General features: G+C 41.8%; 1 protein-coding gene across 1 annotated transcript; it reads right to left on the reverse strand.

Moving 5' to 3' along the window:
• Window positions 1–1333: 1333 nt before the first annotated feature.
• trim36 (tripartite motif containing 36) lies at window positions 1334–24464 on the reverse strand. The gene is given in 15 exon segments (XM_034541433.1): window positions 1334–3525; window positions 4143–4256; window positions 4696–4879; window positions 6894–7099; window positions 7221–7259; window positions 7261–7325; window positions 7327–7337; window positions 11896–12017; window positions 12824–12939; window positions 13210–13347; window positions 14152–14247; window positions 15311–15457; window positions 16117–16463; window positions 23071–23317; window positions 24264–24464. Coding segments are annotated over 15 exon segments (2238 nt in total). The 5' UTR covers window positions 24300–24464; the 3' UTR covers window positions 1334–3155.
• Between the last annotated feature and the right edge of the window lie 382 nt (window positions 24465–24846).

Genomic DNA, 24846 nt, shown 5'->3' on the forward strand with positions numbered 1-24846 from the left:
TTTGAATCTCTAAAACAGCCACGTGGTATGTTAAGTCATATTTCTAAGGCAAACTGCATTCATCCGACGCATAGAAATAGATCATTGCAGAGATAACAAATTAAAAAATATATATAGAATACCATATGAAATATTCATACTAAATTAAAAATTAAAAAGCAAAAAGGCAGGAATAGAAGGGACGTTAAACGGCACCAAGTTGTTATGAGTTCTGCCTTACCATGTCCATATGCTATACAGCCGTTAGATTAATCAAAGTGAAACTACACAAATACGTGAACATTAAAGAGACAAACAATTATTTAAAAACCACACTAGTTTTATTTGAAGAAATCCCCACAGCAAATTATAAAGTGTAACATTTCCAGGAATCATAGCAAACATGTCCACATCTTTACATACAGAAACCCACCACATCCAAAAGCTCCAGAGGAAACACAAAAAGGGACAAATGCACCGTCACTAATTTAGAGTTCAGAAGGCGTTGAACTTTGCATCAAGGAAAAGCCCATTTAAAACCATAACGTAAACTAATTAAGAGTGCAAATTGTCTTGATAGGCTTATGTCTGTCTAAACTGTTTTCTACAGCCCGTTTAATATTATTGCGCGCACACACACACACACACAATATACACACCTGCAGAGCCAAACAGCGGCTGACATGCTACAGATTTTTAAAGTGCTAGCTTGGAATTAGATTGAGAGCCAGCCCGCTTAATATTTGGTTGTACATTATTTAATGAAAAGCAGGCTAGGATTAATTTGTGTTATTTTCTTTTTAAAAATCAGATGAGATGTCGTAATTACAATTAAATCAGATTTCTATATATAAAAACTGTGCCGAGACCCAGAGCGGAAACAAACATTCACTCGTTTGTTCCGTAAATGACGGGAATACATTCTGTGATGAAAGTAAAACCGCGAACCTGCAAATTCATAAAATGCATAGACATGTTTTAAAAAGATGTTGAAACTGTCCATTTTAAAATTACAGGAATCAAGGATCAGGTCTGTGAAAGTGATTGACAGAAACACCTGAGACTAAATGCACAGAAATCCTACTTTTTTTTTTTTTTAAACTGGAGAATGTTTCAGTCCAGATGTAAAGCTTGAATTCATGAAATGTTTAAACCCAAAACCAGCAATGTATCCACACTATATTCAAAACATTTAAACCGACTTTTTAAAACCACCACAAAAGAAGAAAAGCTTGTTAGTACCATATGAAAAGCACCCCCTTGACAAAAGGCAGCTGAACAGGAAAACATCGGCTTACAATAATTTCCACCAATAGTGACATCTTTCAAGTCCACAAGCAAACACCAACTAATAAACATTTAAGATGTACTTTATTTCACCAACAATAATACTCTGGATTAACATATACATGGAAGTTAAAAATAAAAATTTTAGAAAAATCTGACATTTAAAGAGAAGACGGCGATATCGAACTGACTGTTCGGGACAAAGCTGCAAATCAAAGAGGTGTTTCTGTGAGGAAAGGTACAGCAGTTAAGGTTTCCCAGGCCTGATGGACAGAGGTAGGTAGCACGAGGCCCCAACCGGGGGCCGAAACCTGAGAAACACAGCGATTACCTCAACCCTCCAGAAATAAAAATGTTAAAAAAATGAATGCATCAACAAATCCACGTGCAGGTTAAAGATGCAGTCTGTTGATACAAAGTGTGGCTGCCCCGGCTCTTAGACTGGAATATCTAAGCTCATTTAGAGCTAAGCCAATCAACTACTTATATGATCCGTCTGATAGCGGCTCTCACCAGTGACACTAATATGCTACACTTTATGCTTCTGCAAGTAAACGGTGGTATTGATGGTAAGAAAAAGAAAAAGAAAAAAGGTACTGAACGGTGTTTTGTGATAGCACTTTTTGTAAGAACCTGAAGAACCGTGTTTGCGTGTGTTCTAAAACTGTCAAAAGGCTGCTAGGCCACAGAGTGGTGTGTCAGCACCTCGACTTTCCATGCGCTTTGGCTATTAGTGACTTTGCAGCTGACGTGGACTACAAGTACAGTGTTCTGGTACCCGGCTGATTTTAATATGGTGCACGAGTCACATTCAGCGCTGTGCAAACAGTGAGAGGCTTTAAAATCCAAGTAACTAGTCCAGGATGTAGGTTGATGGTTGTAAAAAAAAGGTGAACGCGTTTGAGTGTGTGACCGAGACACTAACGTGCCGATTGTGTCTACGACGTTTAAAGTGAAGAAGTGAACTAGGTAGTGATCAAAACGTGATGATTGTTAAGATTATCATGCGTGAGGCTTCATTCATAATATTGTGCAAAAACAGCTGAACAGAACGGTAGTGTTTTCTGTGATGAAGTCAAGAAGAAAAAAAAAAAAAAGGGGAGTATAGTGACGACTATTAACTTTGACACCTGTGATAAACCCACCGACAATAAAAACTCACGTACAGTAGTTATGCTAAGTATTTTCATAATGCTTGTGCAATGACACCAACATTTGCTTGCTAGAGCCAACTAAAGGACCCATTTCCTTTAAAAAAAAGAAAGAAAAAAGGCACAAAGGCGCTAGCTTTATAGTAGCTACAAGGCTCTTAGGTCCACCAAGATTACATCTAAACCTATGCTGCTACTTTTAGACAAATAGTGACAGAGAAGAGCACATCAAATAAAGATCACCCAATAATTAATACTCAAATATTCTATGAACATATACCTGGCAAAAGAGGAAGTGGAAGTGGAAGCTCAAAGGCGGTTTACGTTTAAACAATTAAGATGTAAAGTAGCTGCAGACTAATTCCACTTTATTAACAGCTGATCATAGCCGTCAATTAAAACCAGGTCCAATACAATTAACAGATAGAGACTTTGGTGTGTCGAGAAGATCTTTCACATACCAGCCTCTGAAGACCTTAGTGTGTGGACACTCATATTCAGCGTTCTACTTTTGAGTCTGGATCATACATTATACATGCCGACTGTAAATAGGTCAGTCTCTGGCAGAGATCCCACTTTCACATTTAGGACTGAAGACCCTGATCACATCCGATTTATCTGACCCTCAAAAAACAACAACTATTTGGATTTTACTCCATGACCCTGTCATTAAAATCTGCTCTTCCCAGAACATGCCAAAGACGCAGCTCCCAAAGCATCCACATGCTCCATCCTTCCTCAGAAGGTCAGTCTCTTAGCGGTGGTGAACTCTTGCAGTTGGACCTTTCCGCTGCCCATGAGCCCGAAAGCGGGATACATTGTTCCCGAACAATCCACCTGCCTCTCATAAAGGCACCTCATGGTGTCGGCGTCGTAAAAAAACACCCGGCACGCATCGTAATCTAGGCATACGCCCAAGCGCTGTGGCAAGGGGAGCACGCGGTTGCCGGGGTCAACAGACGCTGCGTTCGCTGTGGAGGCAGTAGAGGATGAAGAAGTCTTGGGGATGAAGAGTTTGCCCATCCCCAAGGTGAGGAGGGTGAAGGGCTGCGAGAGCTCATAGCATGTGTCTTCACTGCCGCTGTCATGCCCACTGTCATGGTCGTACCTGGTGGAAGGAAGACCGTACATCAACCTCCACATACGAAACAAACTGACATCTTCAAATGGTTCAATTTACAGTCAAGGAAGACAAACAAAACAAACTGACAAATATTGATAATCACATCTATTTAAAACATTTTTACAGATTCATTTTTTCTGTCAATTAATGAATTTTGAGGTCATGTTTAACCCTTCGTGTTTTTTTAATAAGTATTTATACGATTCTATTCCTTTAAAAAAAAAAAGAAAGAAAATACTCACTCATCACTAGTTGAATGCTGCCCGGTGTTTATCACCTTGCATGCATTATGTAATTACCATAGAATTCAAATGCATTTGCGTAAATAAATGTGTTTCTTTACATGCTTTTACATGAGCCGATCCAGTGAGAAAGGCAGGCTTTGTGTGAGACTAAGCTCTTTACGAGTTTATACTGGTTCTCTTACGTCACTGGATTAGATACGACTCAAACACACGTATCTGTGCTGCTATTGTCTGTGTGTGCTGCAATCAGATGTGCAAAGGTAAAGATAAACAGAATTTGGAAAATGTAGTTTCACCACGTTAATAGTTAATGGTAGAGGATAGCCGTGTGCGTAGACGTCACATGCTCAATCTTACCTCGGGCTGCTGGTGTCTCTGGGGTTGTGAAACCATTCGAGCAGCTTTGAATCGGAGGCCACTCCAACTTTAACCATGTAGGAGTACGGCTCCACCTTGAAGGCCCAGTAGTGTCTGCAAAACAAACGGAGCAATCACGACTATGACAGCAGGACTGGACATGTGCGATGACCCGTGAACCCTCGTGTTTATATTTGTCCTGCCGACACCTCTAGTACCAAAAATCTGGGTGAGGCTGATAAAGAAGGTTAAGAGATGAGTTTAATAATCCCACCACAAAAATAAGGTTTCATCTCTGCTTCTTGGCTCTTGAATATTTTATATCCCGACAGCATGACATATTGACAGTCTAATGTGCAAGATGCCAGAGGGCTTCCACGTTGAGTGCTACTGTGCCGGCGTTTTGACCTTTTTGCCCAAATGTAGCTCTAATGGCTAATGTTTGTACAGCTCTGTCCTTTACACAACATCTTACAATGACTTCCTTCGCAACAGTAACTTTTAACTACACAACTTCTTTGTGCAAGGTCTCCGTTGTCAGTTTTTGGCATACCTTCCCTGAGTGATGCCCGTGTCCCCAATGATGTAGTCTAGGCCAATGTAGCTGCCCGTCTGCACACGTTCTGCTGCTAGGAGGAAGGCCATGCTGGCGACGCTCTCCACAGTGTCCCGCCGCTTGTTTAGAATGAGGCGATCCGTACTGAAGCCACACTTGTCACTGAACAGGAAACCAAAAGCTGTATGTGAAGAGGTAGGGAGTGAATGAGAGGAGGGACAAATGGAAGAGAAGGCAATGAGGCAGAAAGGTGGACAAAACACAGGAAGAGGAAGGCGGGGGAAGAGAACGATGAGAAGGAATCAGAAAGGGGAAAAAGAGGGGAACAAAATTATTATGTTGTCAGAAAGAATAGAAATCCTTTGTGCAAAAGGCAGGAGTTTACTCTGTTGGAGAATACATGGTTTAGAGCTGTGTAGGTGGCAAAAGCTGCCACATGAGGGCGATATAGCACATTGTTAAAGCACAAAGCCCTACTTGCATCATCATCATCATCATCATCACCACACCATGAAGAACAGCCATTAAACCCAGTCCTCATTTCTCATGTGCAGCTTCCATTTATATTCATCATCTGGGTTCAATTAACTGCATTCTATAAATAGTTTATGGGCCAAAGGCCACGATTACAACAATCCAGGATACATATAGGCTGACATGATTATGCGTGTTCACTCAACCATCCCATTCAATCAGAGGTCTACACTGGGGAGGAACCAGCTCATTTGCATGTGTCTGGGGTCCTAACAACTAGGCCATCATGATAATGGTAATAGTAATGTAACCCTGCTTGACCAGACAATGCTGCAGCTTTATGTGAAGTTAGTTGGGATGCACTCACACCGACAGCCATCTTAAAGTGCCACGTCAGAGACGTATGCCAACGGATGTATATAACCTTGTATCGTCAGATTAAAGTCTCATCTTTGGGTTCTTATTTTTTTTTTTAATATGCAGCAGAACCTGTGACATCTGCTTGCTACTGTAACTTAATTTAATAAATAAACGAAAAATGGGGGCAAACGTAATTGAGCATGAAATGAGTCCCGTGGCATCCAGTTAAGTAGACCTTGATATTCGTAGTATTTTTCAAAGATATCCTGCTCACCAAATAAATCATTACCAAGACATTAACAAGCAAAGATACAAGTGCTTTGTTAAAAATAAAAAGGGGTGTGGCTGAAGAAAATGGTTTGTTGCAACCGTGTCCACTCATGCTTTGTCATGAGTAGGTGTGTGTGTGTGTGTGTGTGTGTGTGTGTGTGTGTTCCATTGTTCTGCCTCTCACCCTAGCCTGAAATTTCACCTCATTACTGACGGACAGTGAATCCATCCACTCAGTCTTCCACGAACCAGAGCGCACAGGAATGTGGACGCTCCAATCTCAACACAGATGACAAGGCTTGTGCAGGACACATCAAAGCACAGCCATATCATATTAGATCAGGAAGTGACGCGTCATGTGTGCAACAGACTCATTGTGATGCGGCCTTCAGTTATTGGGAGGGGAAACTGTGGCATCTGAAGTGTGTCCAAACTGAGTGGCAATACCACAGCAAACGCATCTGCAAATCCCAAAGTATGAATGATCTGTGCAAGCTTTCCAAAAGGGAGGACAATGAAATGATTGCCCAGCAGAATATAAATCAATTGACAGTGGGAGGAAATAATTTGAAGTCAAGTTCAGCAGATGGTTGGGGATGATTGCGTTAATTCCACCATGCGCCCCTCAGGCAAGCCTAAAAATGCTTGCAACAGATGCAACTACAGGTCTCTTTCCCAAGCCGTGGCGCTGTACAACGCCCACACTAAAGCTATATCGGTTTCAGCCAACACAAACACAAAAGCCATTACCATGGTGATGAACATCCTTACTTCTACTGAATGCTGCGCGAGAATTCAAAAATACTGACGCATCTGCCATCTAAAAAATCGTTCTCAAATTAAAATTTAAAAAAAATTACTTCAATCTGGTTTGTTGAAGCTAAGAAAAACAAATGCAGTTTAGGGTTATGCCATCATTTTAAAATCCTTAACACCTTCACGTTGCCTCAACACCTCTTTTTCCTTCTATTCCCATAGGTACATCAAGACTCAAAGAAAAGACAAACACGCACACACTTATCGTAGGAAGAAAAAAAAAAAGGTATTTGGCCATATTTTCTGGAAAACTTGACCCCGCCCCTCAGGCTTACCAGGTGCAGGTGGTGTGTGGAAGGTGACCTCAGGGCTGTGGGGGCTGAACATGGAGTTCCTGCAGCTTCGGACCCTGAAGGAGTACAGGCTGTCAGCGTCTAGGTCACACACCACAGTGCTAGGCCCGTACACCCTCTCGGTAGCCCTCCAGCCCCCACTGTCCTCACTGTCCTCCTGGGACGGGGACTTGTTCGGGCCTCCGAGTCTGGAGAAAAACAAGTTTACAGTAAATATATCAAGTCGTTTTGGAGGATTGTAGAGATCCACAGACTAGCGTAATGCTTGTGGTTAAATACTCTGTTATTTCTTTGCATGTGTGGACCAACCTGCGGTATTCAAGCATGTGGTGATCTGTAGGTAGGTGTCATCGGCAGCCTCCAGCAGATCGAGGCCTCATTATAGACTCTGCTATTGGACAGGTCAATCAAGGGGAGGGTCAGGGACTGGAGAGGAGTAAGAAAATAAATAACCAGTTAGTAAAATGTAAACCAGACATGTCTACATGCGTCGTCCTCTCATGGAGTACGATCTAAAATATTGTGTGTGAAATGCCGCCAACAAAATGAGGTAACGCTGAGAAATGAGTTTCATGGATTAGCAAGAGGTAACAGATCATATGCATAAATAAAAACTACAGTACTACTTTGACAGAAGGAAATTCCAGTAAAAGCTCCCGTGCCTTAATCATGCTTATATAGTGCTTCAGCTCAATATCTTAGCTTTAAGCAAATGCCGCAGTGAAAGTATGGCAGAGATTAGATTTGTCAGGATTATCCACTCGGCACAATGGACAAGACCGTCTTACATAATGGAGCCTGTTAAGGTTTTCAAATAGACTGCCAGGAAATGCACTTTGTAAAACCCCCACCACCGACAGCAGCATCTCTCTTCCTCTCTCACTTTCAATTTCTCTTCTTTCATCTCTTCACCATGGACGCTTCTGACCCCTTTGATCTTTCCCACTCCCCATCTGTCTTTTTTCCCCCCCCATCTTGGTGGTTGTAAAGATTCCCCGTGAATCAGCCCAACCTTCACAACCCGCTTCCCGTCCATCCTCTAATTTAAGTCAACAAACCCACTCAATTTTCTCCGGGAGCAGAATTACTTTACTGTAACCGTGTAGGTCACCGTCTTTTCTCCGAGATGAAGTCATTTTCAAAACCGAGTCAGTCATTCTCCCTTTGGGAATGTCCCTCCTCATCTCCTTTGTAATACGTCTCTCCATCTTTTGACATTCCCAATCTCCCTTTTCTAAAGCGCCTTCCCCCTGCAGACAGATTCCCCTCGCTGACCAGTTTAGCCACTAACACGGCGCTTTCTGTGCCTCAAAAGTCAGTTGGCTAATCATCAGTCTCCAAAGTCTTTTTCCTCCCAGGCTCAACTCTTTATGCGCTCGTCTTACAGACCAATGAATTTCATGCATGTGAAGACACATACTGGTCATCGTGAAGAAAAGACTGCTTTTCAAGAAAAAGAAAAGTTTTCAGTGCCTTGACTAAACCCTTCTTGATTTTGAAGGTGCTTTTTAAAAACATGGAAAATGGATTCATAAGAAATTCTTGATTTCTCCATTTTTTTTTGTTGTTCATCTGGTCACCACGAGGAAGTTGGAACACATCCTGTAAGAGACTCAATACTTTCATACTTGGCCCATGTAACATAATAATACCTTCATTTAAAACAATTAGTAAATCACATAAAGGATTCTTTATTAAAAACTAACCAGCTGCTAACAATGACCAATACGATTTTATGTTTCCACCCATTTCCAACCGATGGACCAACAGTCACAAAATAAAATAAAATGTGATCGAGCAGTTAGCAGTCAAAATATTCAGTGACTCAAAGAAAGAAAATATAAAGCACTATTGATGATCACATACAGTAACGGCTGCTGCCAGACAGATAGCAGCCAGGCCAAAATACACAGCAGGGAATTACTGTCTTAAATCCAACTGAGAGGACAGGACTCCCAACTAGTCACATATTTAAAAAGGATATTTATTATACATCAACACTTTGACTCAAAGTGGAAATAGTGACAGTTTGAGGAAACTTGTTTGAAATGGACCACAAACGGGGCATTGAAGCAGAGCATGGGGTCAAAATCTGCAGCTGGTTAATATCGGGAAGCACAAACACGCCGTTATCCAAGAGGGAAAATATGACTAGAAGACGTTGGGACAAGCTACAGGCATTGAGCAAAATCAGACACACACACACGACTGCTGCCAATCATATTAAAAACATGACAATAGCATATTAAGTTGTGTTTTTCTATGACTGTTACGAGGACGCTATTAACTCATCATTGACAAAACATAATAGCAATGTTTTTTTGTGGTCAGTTCAGGTTTTCCATAAACATAGATGAGTTTTCAGTTTCCTTCCAAAAGGATGCATAAGAGCTTTGGGCACTATCCAGTGATACAATAGTGTTTTCTTTACTGCCGCATTGTCTGCCAAGACTTCAATTACATGACTGCAGGGTATTAATGCCCCTACAGCTTCTTTTCGCACTCTGAGCTCTGAATAAGAGCATCAGTAACTCCTACAGGGATTCATGTAGGGTACACTGTGATATGAAAAGCCCATTTTCTCCAGTGTTGGGTTATTATTATTTTATTCCAACAGCTGAACATTCAGTCATGTTAAAACAAGCCTAATATGAGGTAATGTTTGGCTAAAAAGAAAACAGCAGAATAGACAATGAGACTAACACATAATTTGGGGATTGAACAAGAGGATGTACTGTATATCCTTTACATAGTAAGGGTGTTTGGTGTGCACATGACAAGAATAACGTAGACGTTTCAAACTACAAAAAAATATGACGGCAACACAGTGATGAAGATTTTATATATTAGAGTTTAAAAAATGTGTCCAATTGCATATTAGATTGTTGGAAAATCTGTTTAAATGTTATTGAAAATATTTTTAAAAATATATATATTTTAAATAAATAAACAAAACATTACAGACGCTTATCACGTGTTCTTCCACAGCTTTCAAAATGGTTGCCCAATCTTACATCTTGTCATCTTTGCAGTGTACATTCTGGTGATGCAATTGGTTGCTGTATTTTGTGCAATGTCACCAATGTCTTTTATTATATCCTACTTGTGTGTCCCATGAATAGTTGCCGCTTCAACAACTGAAGTTGCCCAGGTTGTTCAAAGACTAGTGTAGAAATCCTTCTGTAAAACTTGACTTCTCGTAATCTCTCGTCACTTCAAGTGTGGGCTTGCAACATAAACACATTTTATCCATTCGAAAGTCGCCAACGTTTTTGAAAACACGTTTAAAGCATTTCTTTTATCAAACTCTACTATAAAATCGGTGTAATCAACTGTTTTTTTCTTTTCTTTTAATGAGTTGTACAGAAAGTGGTCCATTTCTCGTCCACTGGTCCGTGAGTCTAGACAGAATCAACAGTAGCCTCAGACATAAATCTCACATCACTGATTTTAAACAAGCCAACATGGCTGCCCTCCAGAGCAGCAACAAAAGCCACACAGCCACAAACTCGCCAACAGTCGGAGACAACCGTCAGTGGTTTGGCTGCGTCCACTTGAGGGACAATGGCTCAACGCCCAAGAGACCTCCGATTGGTCTACATTGTCAGTAGCAGTTAATTTCTCCATAATTATTAACATGTTTGTGAGTCCTATTGTCTAGAAGCACAGCCGTCACTCAAATCTGACCGTTTATATTTATATTGAAACGGACCATCTTATCGCTTACACAGGGCTTTAGGACGCCCCAAACACCAGTCTGGCTACCCTTCCTTCCTTCCTTCCTTCCGACAAACGGCTTAATCTGACAAGTTGAACAAATGCAACATGCACATCAGTCCAGCTGCTTCATGATTCGTGTCAGACTCACCTCGTCAGGCACCAACGTGGACAATGACTCATCTTTTAGTGACCCCTGTGATTAACACCTCCTTATTTTAGACCTTTTTTTTTGCAACCTAATCAATTATCTGCTGACCTTTGATCTTTGCTCCTGGAAACCTTTATTGATAATTTGCCGTTAGCATGATAACATTCCTTTACCTACCAAGCTGTTCAGTCCTTTAGAGCTCTTTGAGATTCAGCAGAAATTGTTGTCCATACTCTGACGAGCCATTTCTCAGAACATCCTGGGAAGGTAGAGCTCTTTACTTTGTATTGGAAAAAGTATTTCACCTGCGATTTGACAGTTGAGTGCTACGCTGTAATATCATCTGCATATTCCTGTTGGCTGAGCGACAGCGTACATTACTAAAATAGTGCAATAATCCTTCTAATACACTTTAAAAAAGGAAGTGCCAGTTCAATGAAAGTAGCATGCATCTCCCAACCTGATCAGTCTTTTATAGAACAAACTTCTGCAATCAGCAGACCAGCTTCACAGAGCAGTAACACTGCAATCGGAGTTGTACCTGTTGATCCTACAGATGACCTCTGACCTCAGTTCAGAGGGCTGTGCATGTGATGGAAAGGTGATGACAATCACCTTATTCTGACCATTTGCCGGTCTTATTAAAGGACAAGCCGATTTAATTAGGAAATGTTAAAGTTGCTAAACTCTGCATTACAAAGCAAGTATTTTTTTAATGTGGTCTAGAGGACACACGAACAATAACTCTTTTCATTTTTAGAGCTGAATAGAAGCAGAGATTGTTGCCATATTTTCGTGACATGAACCAATGATCCCTTTTTCCAGCCACTTATGGTCAAACTCTGGTTGCAGCTTGTCCTTTAACAAAAAGGTTTCTGTGAGACGTCATGTGTGCAGACACTACAGTGGGCCAGTGTGAGAACTAAACGGGGGGGTCACGAACTGCCTGAAAACATGGAAACACTTCGTGATTCAGATTGGGACAGGGCCTCCATTCAGTGTTGGTGAAGAAAACAAGTTTGAAAATTGAGTTTGCTTGTTTCGCATCACACTGTAAATATCGTAATGAGGCCTTTGCTCACTTTCACCTCACACCATTTAATTGAAATAAAGTACCTCCACCAAAGCACATCTCTTTGAGCAGAGTTTCTTCTCTGGATGTGTCCAGCAGAAACTCATCAAAGCAGGGGTCAGACGCAGGATGGAAGGTCCTCAGAGACTCCGTGGCCTTCTGGATCCTGAAAACACACACGGTAGACACATTTAAAATCAATCTTGTACATAACTGAAAAGGGATTAAATATAAAAGGTCCTTGGTCGACAGGAAGAAAATGTACAGGCCACAGTATCATGCTCTTGAGTGAAAAGGTTTCCTCAATTATCCAAAGCTTGCTAATGAAGATCATTAGTCAGCTTAGAGCAGAAGACACGGCGCTGACGGGTCTTTCCTTTACTGCCCTCGAGTTTGGTAACCTCTGTGCACGTGGCTTCATGCGTTCCAGTCACATAATGTGATTGATGCTCTCAACACTAACGTCAACAGACCAATCCCACGAGTGAAATCCACTGGCAAACTGGAAGGTATTGCTGATGATGGTTGATGTTTACACACAAAAATAAGTGGCATTTCACTCAAAATTGTTAAAGTTTGTTCAATCATCAAGTTTAGCTTTTGGGATTTGTATCAAATTTATATCTGATAATCATTATGAAGCTGCTTAATTATTAATTTGACAGTTTAAAGTGGTGGAGGAGCTATGAAGCCATCTGGTTCAACTTTAAGACACTAGAGTGGTTCTTAAGTGCGCTGTCAGTTTTAAAATGAGCTTTTAGAGGTAATGTTAGTCCTTTACGTCCTTCTACTTTGATTCCAATCACAACGGACAAATACTTTAAAGTGATGGTTTACAGGAGTACAATTAATCTACATATATCCTGGTATGTTACTAAATCTGCCCACAATAATGAATAACCTCAATCACACGAACAGGTTGATATACATGCATCATTAACACTCGTTCAGTTGAGATGGCGTGGGCGTTACCTGAGGTGCAGCTGCTTTGCAGTCTGTACAAAGCAGGACTGATCCGTCTCCTTCAGCACCTCCTGAGCGTAGCCCACGAGACCACTGTTCTCCAGCATGCCCTGGTACTCCTCCATCTGGGACATTTGTTCAAAAAGAGAATTGCATTTAAAAATTGTTATTAAAATAACTGGCATCTTTAGAAAAACAAATCTCATTTAAAAAAAATTTTTTTTTAAAAGCCTCTGTTTCACCCCAAATAAGAACTTTCAAGGAAGGATACTTGTTATGCATTTGATGAAAGCATGCTTTATTTGTCTCCACTTAAGAATATAATGAGTTGAGGAAGCATGCATGAATGGAGAGGATCCACTATAGAAATGAAACTCAGTGCTGGCATTTCATACCTGAGTCTTGAGTTGGTCCATGCGTCGGTTTCTAGACTGTTCGATGGACTTCAGCATCTCAGACTTCCTCTCCTGCAGAGTCTCGAACAGACGCTCAAAGTGCTCATTGGCTTGACGCTCTGCCAGCTGTCCATTTTCCTTTAAGATGATCATTTCGTTATCAACTTGAACAAAGCAAATAAAACCTTTTTATATGTGCCTCCCAAAACACAGACGTGCACTAGAAGCAGAGGGGTCAGAGTATTTAGTGAGCCTGTAACTAAGTGATTATTCACCTCGTTTCCCAACCAATATTAAAAAAAGGTATCGAGGCAACAGTGGCAGTACAGTTAAGGTATTAAACATCTTGTTTTTTTATTGAATTAAACTGCTTTGACAGAAGGTGGTTATAAACAGTTACGAGTTGAGGAATATACTGTCCGTCAGCCCCATTCTTGGGTAATATTTAAGGAAGAAGCTTAAAAAAATTCACATTACACAACTACATACATAGACATAAAGACAAGGATTACAATTTTTTTTTTTAAGTGCTAAAACCAAGAGAGCGTCCCAAACACTAACAAAACACCGGAAGCGTAGGTGCACTGAACACTACCCATTTAGGACCAGCATCAAAGGAAAAAGGGAAGGACATGCAAGAGGGAAACTGGTAGGCAAATCCTACCCTTCCTTGTTTGTGTGGTTTGCATATTGTTTGTTCAGAGACCTTATTCGTACGCAGGAATTGGTCCTCAACTTAACAGACTGGTTTTGTGAAAGCTATATCAAACATTTGCATTTGTATAATACAATACACAATACATTTGTATTGTTTAAGAAGAAACGTGATCATTCTGCTTTCTAGAACCACCAACTGAACTAGATTTGAAGGAAGTACAAGTATGTGATTTTGAGAGAGAAGTGGATAGAAAAGGAATTCTAGCAGCATGAGTCAGCTCTCACCTCGGTCTGATTGACGAGCAACTCAAGATCAGTAATCTGAGTCCGGACCTGGTCCTCTTTGCTGATGAGGTAATGGATACTCTTGGCCAGCTTCTCCTGGTGAAATAAGAGATCAGCAGCACAAAGTCAGTTTCATAAAGTCTTGAAACTCTGAAGCACAGACATACTGACAAGGCACTCTGATGACAAATAAAATATCAATGTGTAATTTTTGTTTAAAAAAGGAACATGGTGGGATTTATCAATTTACACTTTGTGCTCACATTCCTAAACTCTGACATGGGCCACAGCCTTTTCCTCTCATCTTATATCATATTCACAGCTGCAGCTGCAGCTGCTCTGGTCACGTGCGCAGTGTCCCATATGACCATGTATGCGAGAGCCGGTTCCAGTGGGCGCTGTGTGTCAAACCACCTTCAGCATCACAATGATACGACTATGAGTGCGCATTGCTGTTAAAAAGCTAATGTAACCCAAACTACTTCCTGGACATCAGATACATCTTCCAACAATGTGTAGAGACAATGCACACAAAAATCATGGGGAACAAATGGTGTCATTAAATATTAAGCACCATAGTGTTAGTGTGAAATTCAATCTGCTCGTCTGTCGACACAGATTGGGCCTCGACTTGCTGAACCACTTTATCGTCACACAACTCACTCAAACCGATTGAACTTCTGCCTACCGAGTGGCACAAATCTGACGGCCACACGCGAGACCAATTAAGTTGTAACCCAGTTAGCCAGACTGGGTTTCAGTTTCCAAATGAGACCGATCTCTAAGAGCCGGTGCCAACACAGGTACGGGTCAGACATTAATATTACAGCGGGAGATGAGATTCAGGAATCAGTCAGTGGGCAGTACAGCACAACACTAATCCATCTGTTCTGAATAGCATCACAAAATGGTGGTTCTTGGCAGTTTGTGTAAAAACCTTTCCAAGTTGTAGAGCAGCTTTGCTTCGCCACCACTCCATTAAAAGCCTCTCAGTGTTCAAGCTCAGCTTTATCTTTTCCATCATAAGACAGTATTGTGTTACGCTACAAAATGACTCATTACATATCACAGAGAGCAACCAAACAAGTTCCAGCGTATTTAATTAACACCCACAAGCAGCAGACTCTTTTCTGACAGAGTTAGTGCCTGAATGTGGTACCTTGAGGATCTTATAGGCGCTGCTCATGGAGGTGACCTTGTGGTTGGCGTGGGATCCTCCCAGCTTGCAGAGGTGACACACGGGTCGTCTGCAGACCTCACAGTACATGTTAACCTTCTCCATCTCGTGCTCTGGGCACATGAGCACCTGAGATATTTAACAGAATGATGGCGTTAAAATTCCAGACAATATATGAATGTACATAGTATGCATTTCACTTCTCCAGTGATCAAAAGCTAGCTGAAGTGAAACAGGAACATGGCCTAAACTTTAGAACCATCTAGACATCTCTCGGTGAGCCATTTCCTGAAGGGTCTTAAAATAGAATCTAAATCAGCACTTTTTTTACTGCCGAAATCCCCATTTGAACTCATCGACAGCGTTTAGCCGTTTGATTAACAAAGGGATTGGACAGAGCAATATAGTGACAGTAGCTCAAGTTTCCAACAATGCTTCAAATACTTTAAAGTATTCTAAGACCAATGATTCAGGTTGTTTTGAGTTTCCAATCAGTTTGCTACTCACAGGGGAAGACAAATCTAATACATAATGAAATAAAACTCTCCAAATATTCTGATTGAGAAGAATTCAGCTGAAAATCTTTGCTGAAAATTTCAAAACAGTAAAATAAATCTCTACATGCTAAAGTTTACTTTGGACTCATGTGACAACTCGGCTCCTGAGAGATGGTCATAGTCCAGAGTTAAAAATCACGTGTGGTCATCTTTAGGAAATAACAGATAAACAGAGAAGAAGAAAAGAAAGACAAATAGAGCCTTCGTGCAGCAGTGACGGACGGTACTTGCCTTGGGCCTAAAATTTGTGGTGGGACCAACATACTCGTGCTGAGCTTTGGGCGTGCCCCAGGGATGGTGCAACTTGAAGCACTCGTTGCAGTAGCTAGCCTTGCAGTCCATGCAGCTCTTTGTAGCCTCCTGCTGCAGCGGAGGCTTACAGATGTTACACATGATGGCGATGGCTGCGCGGGCGGCCTGGCGGTAGCGCTCGACGATGTTCTCCAGGGTGAAGTTACGGAACAACATGCTGATGCCGCGCTCACCGAGGTCGATGTCGTGCTGGCAGCCCGGGCATGGGATGGTGGTGACCCGGGGAGTCACGGAGCCTCGGCGCCACCCGGGGGACGAGATGGAGCCTGGAGGAGAGCGAAGACTGTGAGGAAAGATTGTGTGCAATGTGGATTCATTTGAGTCACCCAGTTTCAAATCTTGTCTGAGGCCATATTTTGACGTGTGAACAACAATGTCCTTTGACTTCAAATTACACTGCAGGCATAGTTTCCCAGAGTCAAATGGGGGCTTCGGAAAAAAAAATGTGAACACTCTGGGCTGAGATTCACAAACGCAGCATTACATCATCTGCATGACTTGCCAAGTATGATCCCAAGGGGAAAAAAAAAAAATGCCTTTGATAACACGTATAAGCTTTCACAAATAGGGCCTCACTCAGTCTCCCTTTGAGCTTTATTTCCACAATGACCACTACTCCATGAGGACATAGATGTATGGAGCAAAACATCCGTACAGGCAACTCATTGGCTAGTTGTCATTACAGGGAAATAAGTCCAGGAAGAGAGACTTTCCAAGAGCACTGGGGCAGAGTGAAGGAGTACAGGATAGTTATTGGGAGGACGGCATCCTTGGATATTTTAGGGAATACACTGTATGAGTAGTCAATTTCAGACTGCAAGTCAATTAACATTACCACAGGAGTGAATAGTATGCAAGTGCACACAATGAGCTGGACAATAGAAATTATATTTTCCTAAAATGAGTGATTAAGAAAATAAAAATATTTTCTCTCTTTTTTTAAAATCAAGCAATTCAACTGAAATGTTTTAATAATTTTTTTTTTTTTTTAAAAAGACCTGTTTGTGAACTTTTCATATCACATGTCCAGGTCAATGCAGCAACACTTATTTTTCACACGACAACAAAACTCTTGAAAGCACCACTGCTTCCAGGAGTTTCTCACAACACTGCTTGTTACCGATGCGGCCAGCGTCGCAACAAAGCAGCAACAGGTGGAAACACAGGAATAGTTACAGACGGTCACGTCACAGAAGCAAGCAATGGGGAATGCAAAACGCAAAGCCAGCAAACTAAAGGTCACTGCACGGCAAAATAAATGACACAAAAAAAAGGATTGCTTCACGTTTCTGGGGGACAGGGGAAGCGAGGAGTGCTGGATTTATCTCAGTATGCAAGCCAGTATTTCCACTTCGTTTCCGAGGACCTGAAAATTAAATCAAACACTCCTCAGGTAAGCCAAATACCAAGAACACTACATCAAAATAACACTTTTGCACACATATGAAAGTGCCGCTGAGGGAAAAGCAGTGGCAGAACAGCAAACATGAACTAAGTGATGAGTTTAGCAATGTGCATGAAGTGTGGCGTGAGCAGAACGGAGGACTGAGAGTGCAGTTAGGACAGTTTGCTACAGAGGAGGCAAAATCTGATAAACTGAACTCCTGAGCTTCGATTGACACGCAGAGATTATCCTTCAGACCTGAATGCGGGTGACGTTAGGATGAAAAACTTAGTCTGACGATGATGATGATGATGATGAAGGCAACATGGTCTTGTTATGTAAAATCATTGGAGGAAAAGGAGAAGACTGTCACAGAATGGGGGGGCGGTGAGTGCACGTATGCATTGTGATGTCTTGAGGACGGGATCGGCTTGCGAGGCGTGGGTGCACAAATCAGGACGACAAGCAGTGGTTTCTAACTCAAAATTCTGTATTTAGCTAAAGATAAACTTAACCGGCAGAAAAGCCGCTACACAAAACAAACACAAGTATTCTCAGTTCTCTTCTGGTTCTTTGTCTTCAACGTAACAAACACTTTCTTCTCGTCTGTTCCTGTTCTCCCTCATGCCAGCTCCTCCAGGGTAATCCGCCCCTTTCAGCTGGGCAGCAGCCTCGGCTCCCGGCTGCCCTGCCGACTATGGGAATTGGAGTTCATTACCCAGCTGCCATGATGGGTTGTAGTCTCTGCTGCGACCACTGGGAGGGGATGCGTCTCCCATTGATGACACTTCCTCTCACAACATCACGTATGCATGCATGTCTTTATTCATGTGTCATGTTGGGAAACTCGGGTTCTGTGGACAGGACAGGAAGCAAACAGGAGAGGCCTGCAGCAGTGTGTGTGTGTGTGTGTGTGTGTGTGTGTGTGTGTGTGTGTGTGCGCGCGCATAGGGACGCAGAGTTGAAGGTAGAAACTGATGTGTCACTGCAGAGCCAAGGGGTCTCTTTCCCCTGCACAGATCTTCAGACAGTTGCTTGAACTGATGAAGCATTTTTATGTTTCAGAAAATGATACGTTAAACGCAATCAATCAAATCTATTTTTTTTACTTAATATGGTCAAAGTTCAGGGAATCTTGTGTAGTATCCAGGTACAGTAATTCTTTAATTTCTAGTGTACATATAAATCTGTGAGGTCCCATTGGTTTGTTGAATGTGCTTTTGCTATCCAAAACATGTATTGGCATGTTGTTCATTCAGTGGCGCCCGAGAGGGATACCAAGACTGATCTGTATGAAAATTAATTTATTCTTGGCGCCTCATCTTCATAGTTTGCTGTCCTTTTAGTTAATTCTTTTTAAAGTAGCTCCTATAACCATACATTTTTTGGAGGGGATTAATATAGACAGGCTATTTCTTGAAAGAAAAGTCTTAAAAACATCCACTGAGCATGTCAAATTGTGGCATTGGCTTGCTTAAATCTGACCAACAAAACTAGTATTCAGGCTAGTTTCATTTGGCACACTCAATTAGTCACGCCCAAAACGATTAGAGGTAGACTGAAACAGGACTGCATTCTTATAAACCATTACGCAAACACTAATGATTGTCAAGTGAAGTGTAAACAGTATCCTAAAAAAGGCACACAGACAGTCAGCGTTAAGAATCTTAGCAAACCCAAACAGATTGTAGGTTACGTCAGTACACGTGTGTGTGTGTGTGTGTAATTTAGAATCAGAGACTAACAGTTCTCAATCAAGTAGCTTTACTTGGCGATACTGTAAATACTAAGTTAGTGCACAGACACACATATTCCTGTCACACTTTAACTCCTACAAAACATCCTCACCCCCCCCTCTCACTCATTTTAGTCTTGGCTCCTTCAAATTCCTTTTTGTCTCTTGCAAAAACTCCCAGCAAGGACTCTACCTCCCTCAGATTCTCATCTCTCCTACTTTACTCCTCACCAGTCCTCTTTTAGTCCATCTCTTTGTATGCCGACTCAACATTGCTGTAAAAGAAGGCAGTTTCTTTTACCACCATCTTTAAATTCCTTGTTGATATGGATTTTTTTTAATTTATTGTTTAAATGTCAGATCCTTTTAAAAGCTCAGTGGACATTTTTAAAAAGGGGGTTCCTTTTCTTCGAGTCAACTATTACTACCTGGCATTAAGTGTCTAACAAAGAAAGAATAACACGTTTGACAACATTAAACGCAGTAACTAAAGCGACTCCTGAAAAATCGATTTCATACCCAACCGCTGGTCGTATGGAAGTTGTATGGTCGTGTTGACAGGGCAGAAGTAGACTAGTGGAGAAAAGGTAGAACCAAACTAGGGTTTCTAGTAACTGTACTCACTACTACAGCTACTCAAAACACGGAGCCCCCATCTACCTCGACTTCCAAACGACCTTCGCACTGTGGCTGCAAGCAATGAACAGAGAAGTGAGGTGAGACCAACAAGAAAAGAAAAAAAACAAAGCAAAATGTGAAGTGACGTGAGAAACCAGTTTGTCTTAAACATCATGACATTCGAGAAACAAAAGAGAACTTAAGTAAACGGAAAGAAAAGTGTGGTAATCCAGGTTAGAGTGAAATACAAAACAGTGTTTAAAATATACAAATACAATTAACTCTTGATCCGTGCACTTATTTACAGTCTAGATTTGATCACAAATCCATGCAATTAAAAAAAAAAAAAAAAGAGAATAGTTTGGTATTTTAGTAAATATCAGTGGTTTTTAGTAGCTACTGATACATTTGATCAACGATAGCAAGCAAGCAAATTAAGCTGCCTGTGAAAGTAAAACCATCACTGGTCGTCAGTTAGAAATAAGACTTGTTAGAAAATAAGTTAGAAATAAGCTTTTATCCGCCTTCATTCAAAATTTAGAAACTAAAAAGCATCTTTATGCAAAGCTAACGTTGTCCGGGCTGTAGCTTCATATTTAGGGTACACACTGGTATATTGTGCTCCAACTGTATAAGCATATCTCCCAACATTTTAAAGTATTCCTTCAAGAGCACGTCAAGTCAAGAGTCAGCTGTTGAACATGAATGCGTCACGCTCAGTTTTGAGCCCGGCAACACAAAGTAAGATGAAGTTGAGAAACAATGCAGATTAAGTTTTAGTGACCGCCTTCCCTCCGTCCGTGCACAGCAGGGCTTGTCCAAGCTGCCCTGATAAATATAGCCGTAAGTCTTTTCTTTCGCTCTCTTCACCTAATCCCTCATTCATTCCATACAGGCAGGTTGCGTCACCATGGCTACCAATGATCTGCTCTCCCATCGTTGGAGGCGGTTTGCAGAATTACTTGGTTGTGCCGTTTGGGAGGTAATGTGCTCATAAAGTACTTTGAGGTCTCCTAAATCATCTTAACAAAAAGTATTTTTGTTTTGTAATCTGCTGATTAAATGCATTTAACACAGAAACAACCTCATGTTTCCCAAATATGACAGAGTGTAGAAATGACGGACGTATCATTGTGCACAAACTGGCTTTCAGCAAGGCACCAGATTGGTTTACCCAAAAAGCAGGATTTGAATATTTCCTGCGTCGACAGATGCAGTCCTGCCAGTGAAGAATGAACCCTTTCAAGGTTGAAGGGGGGAGTCTGAATGAGGCAGGCTGTGGATGAGGGCCCGCTCTTCGCGGTTTTGAACCATGAATGGCTGAATAGCGCCCAAAAAAGTAGTTCACATCTCTTTAGCTCTGTACCTCAGTGTGGCGTCGAGGCTTTTTGGAATCTTATTTAAATGGTTTCCAGGTTACACCAACTGTCACTCAGTCAGTTTATATAGTAAATGTTACATAGTGTGGGCCACTGATTAGACATATTTGGCGTCAACCAGTCTGACTTGAGTAAATCCCTGGATAGGTCCCAAACCAGTGTGTAAACTAGATGCTAGTCTGTATTATACAGATTCTTTCAGTGAAATAATTTACACCAAAATGTAACAATACTTGCACAATGAGACATCAAGCTGCAGCTTGAAGACGACTAAACTTCAAAAGACTTATTTTGCTTTCTGTGGTATTCTTGGAGCCGTTTCCCCGACATCCACGATTAGTTAACAAAATGTAGCTGCTACATTTCCTTCCAACATTAAGCGAGACTTAGTGTGCACACTTACTCTTTTGAGTATATATAAAAATTAAAAAAAACACACTTCATACTCAAAACCTGCTTAGAATTATAACAGAGTATGGAAGAGGAGTACAAATGAGACGGCATCTTTAACGAAATGGCGCGTCGCCCGGAGCTCTCGGAGGGAGGAAAGGCAGCCTTGTGTCCCACCGCACTGTTTTCAAGGCTTGGACATTGACCTGCTCAAGCTTGGCTGCAGCAGTGCATGTGTTCAGCAGAGAACTTTAAAAAAAAAATTGTGACAAGTTAATTCAGCTATACCCCCCACCCACGGCCACCAACAGCCTTCTCTCCCTCCAGCTCGGTTTAAAATATCTTAAGGGAGCTTACAGGTGTGCTTTGTTCACTCATGTGTACACAACACAAATACACACACACATATATGCCTGTATATCTGATTATAAATAGAGTTAAATCTCTGTTCCTAAAACATTTTCAAATGACGGCATGAGCCCTTGCATGATTGAAGGGGATATTTGATGCCCGTGGGCCATTAGAGGCAGACAGTGGAGACAATTAGGGCTTGAACGGGCTTGTCAACATGTCTTTCCTTGTGGTAGAAAAACCTGCAGCTTTGTCAGGTTCCCCTGCTGTCTCTTTAATGAAGCATGTACGAGCAGACAGGATTAGAGGAAGAGGTGATGACAGAAAATGCTACGGCTGAGTGGTAAAATTATCAAATCATTTTTTATGTTTGTTCTTGCTTATCTAGGACACGAGGAGGGAGGAGGGCAGCGTCTGTGCCACACTATAAAACCAGATAGCAGACAATAATGCTTTGCCCATTTCTTTTGTCTTGCTCAGAGTTTCCATTATCTTATTTGCACTCGACCTTTATTTTGCATTGGTAAAGACTTGCTATTCACCGTGGCACTACCCTGTGGTTATTTGTGATCACATATTTCCTTATTGGAGAAATAAGTTTTAAAGCTTCTGTTCTTTTCTATGGGTGGTGGCTCAAGCCATTGAAACCTGTTGAATGCAGCCACTGAGATGACAGCAGAACTAAAAACCTGTGGGAATTGGAGAGACAATGAAACAGGAAGTTGGCATGACTGATGCAAAAACTCTTGTCTAACTTGAAAGCCATCATAAATGGCCTGAGATACAATGCAATACATGCGCTTCCCATTTAATGATTATTAGCTTCCATCGGCTCACATAAAATCAGTCTGCCCAACACCACAGCACGAACGCCGCTCCTACTAAAGCCTCAACATCCTTTTAACCTCGGGAGTAATGAGAGATCCACTACCCTGCGCTAATCTCAACGTAATGAAAATCCTTCCTGTAAAGAACACATCATGGCTGAAATGAAAAACTCATCTTTGACTCCTTACCCCGAGACCCACCTGATCTCACAAGCCGGTCCAGCCTCTCCATGGACGGGGAGGGCACCCTGGACCTGGGGCTGCCCGGCAGGGAGCACTCGGAGCCGGCATCAAAAGAGTCCTCGTGGTTCAGCATCAGCAGCTCCCTGATACACTTGTGGCAGACGCTGTGCTGGCAGGGCAGGATCAGCGGGTGGGTGAAGAGCTCCTTGCAGATCGGGCAGATCAGCTCCCTCTCGATGTTTTTGATCGGGACCTGGTAATGGAGTCAATGAATCAATAAAAATTAAGAAAAAAGGCACCAGGAGCTTCGCACCAACCACAGCTGCTGTCATCTTTAAAACAATTATTATTGTTTTAAAAGATACTCAAATGAGAGACTGAGAAGAAGAACAGAAGGCATCAGTCTGAAATAAGCTTTGGCAACTTCACCAAGAGGAAAGGATACAGCTGCCTTTGACTCTGGGAACAAACTATTATTAGGACATTTTAGATGCAGCTAAAATTGGCCCATTGTCTGCGATTTAAGCTGGGAAAACTACAATTTGTTGTGTTGGTGAGGTGGGAAAAATGTAGTCTTCAAAAAGGTGTGTGTATCCAGGGATTTACTCAAGTCAGAATGAGATAGATAGATAGATATAGATATATACACATACAATTACGGCCAGCCAACGGTGTTGTTAACTTGTTTGACACGTTACATAAGAGAGGATTAAGCCCGGCTCTCTAAATATAGACAAACAGTAAAAACGCATGATTCCAGCAGCAGAAGAGACGATTAAAAGAAGGTTTATAGGAGCGAAACTGTCCGCAGGTGGCGTGACGAGAAGCCTCAATAAAGTCTGTACCAAACAATGATTTAGGGGAAACCGCCTCCCCACGTGCTAAAAGACAATACCCAGAGGGATAGAGGAAGTTTAAACGGACAAAAACACAACACTTCGGTTCCTACTCCTGCGAAAAGCGACTTGTTTCACAACAAACAAACAAAATAATTAACAAAAAGTATAAACAATAGTGTTTGAGTCAGTAATGAATGAACACGCGCTGGTGCCAGTTTACGGCTCCACAATGCCGGGGTCACTTTGTATGCAGAGCAGAAACGCTCGTGCCTGTTAGACAATGACGGGACGAAATGGAAGAAGAAGACCAAACACAAACCAAACCAAACCGTCTCTCTCTCTCTCTCTTCTAACACTCACCGGAGTTGTGCTGCTGCGCCGCATCTCTGCAGACATGGTGAGGGAGGAAATAGAAGCCCGTGGGAGTAAAAAAAAAAGAGCACCTTATGCGACGAGGGGTTTTGTATCGTTCGGGCTAAAAGCAAAACTTCTCGGACTGCAGGAGAAGATGCCGACAGCGACCCGGTCTGAGTGAATTTAAATACAGTGACGCCGTGGTGAATCAGCAGCCACTGCTGGGGGGTGGAGAGAGAGAGAGAGAGAGAGAGAGAGAGAGAGAGAGAGAGAGAGAGAGAGAGAGAGAGATAGGAGGGGGCTGGATCTCCGTAGGAACGAATGCTGCCTTCACGTGCTGCTCGTAAACTTTCCCGACTCATCTATCCAACGTGTCCCATTCAGGTGATTTTCCCATTCAGGAGAAGAGTCTGCGACTGGTTGTTTTTTTTGCATGTTTACTTTGCATTATCTTCCTCGTTTTGAATCAGAGTGATTACGATGAGACAACATAGGAAATGGCACGGTGTGATTTCAGTTTTAATAATAAGAATAATAACACATTTGATTAACTTTAACATTTAGCCCATCCGTGGTAATTAAGGAGCAG

The sequence above is a fragment of the Cyclopterus lumpus genome, chromosome 9 (assembly GCF_009769545.1).
Source record: "Cyclopterus lumpus isolate fCycLum1 chromosome 9, fCycLum1.pri, whole genome shotgun sequence".
In the NCBI taxonomy this organism is placed as follows: Eukaryota; Metazoa; Chordata; class Actinopteri; order Perciformes; family Cyclopteridae; genus Cyclopterus; species Cyclopterus lumpus.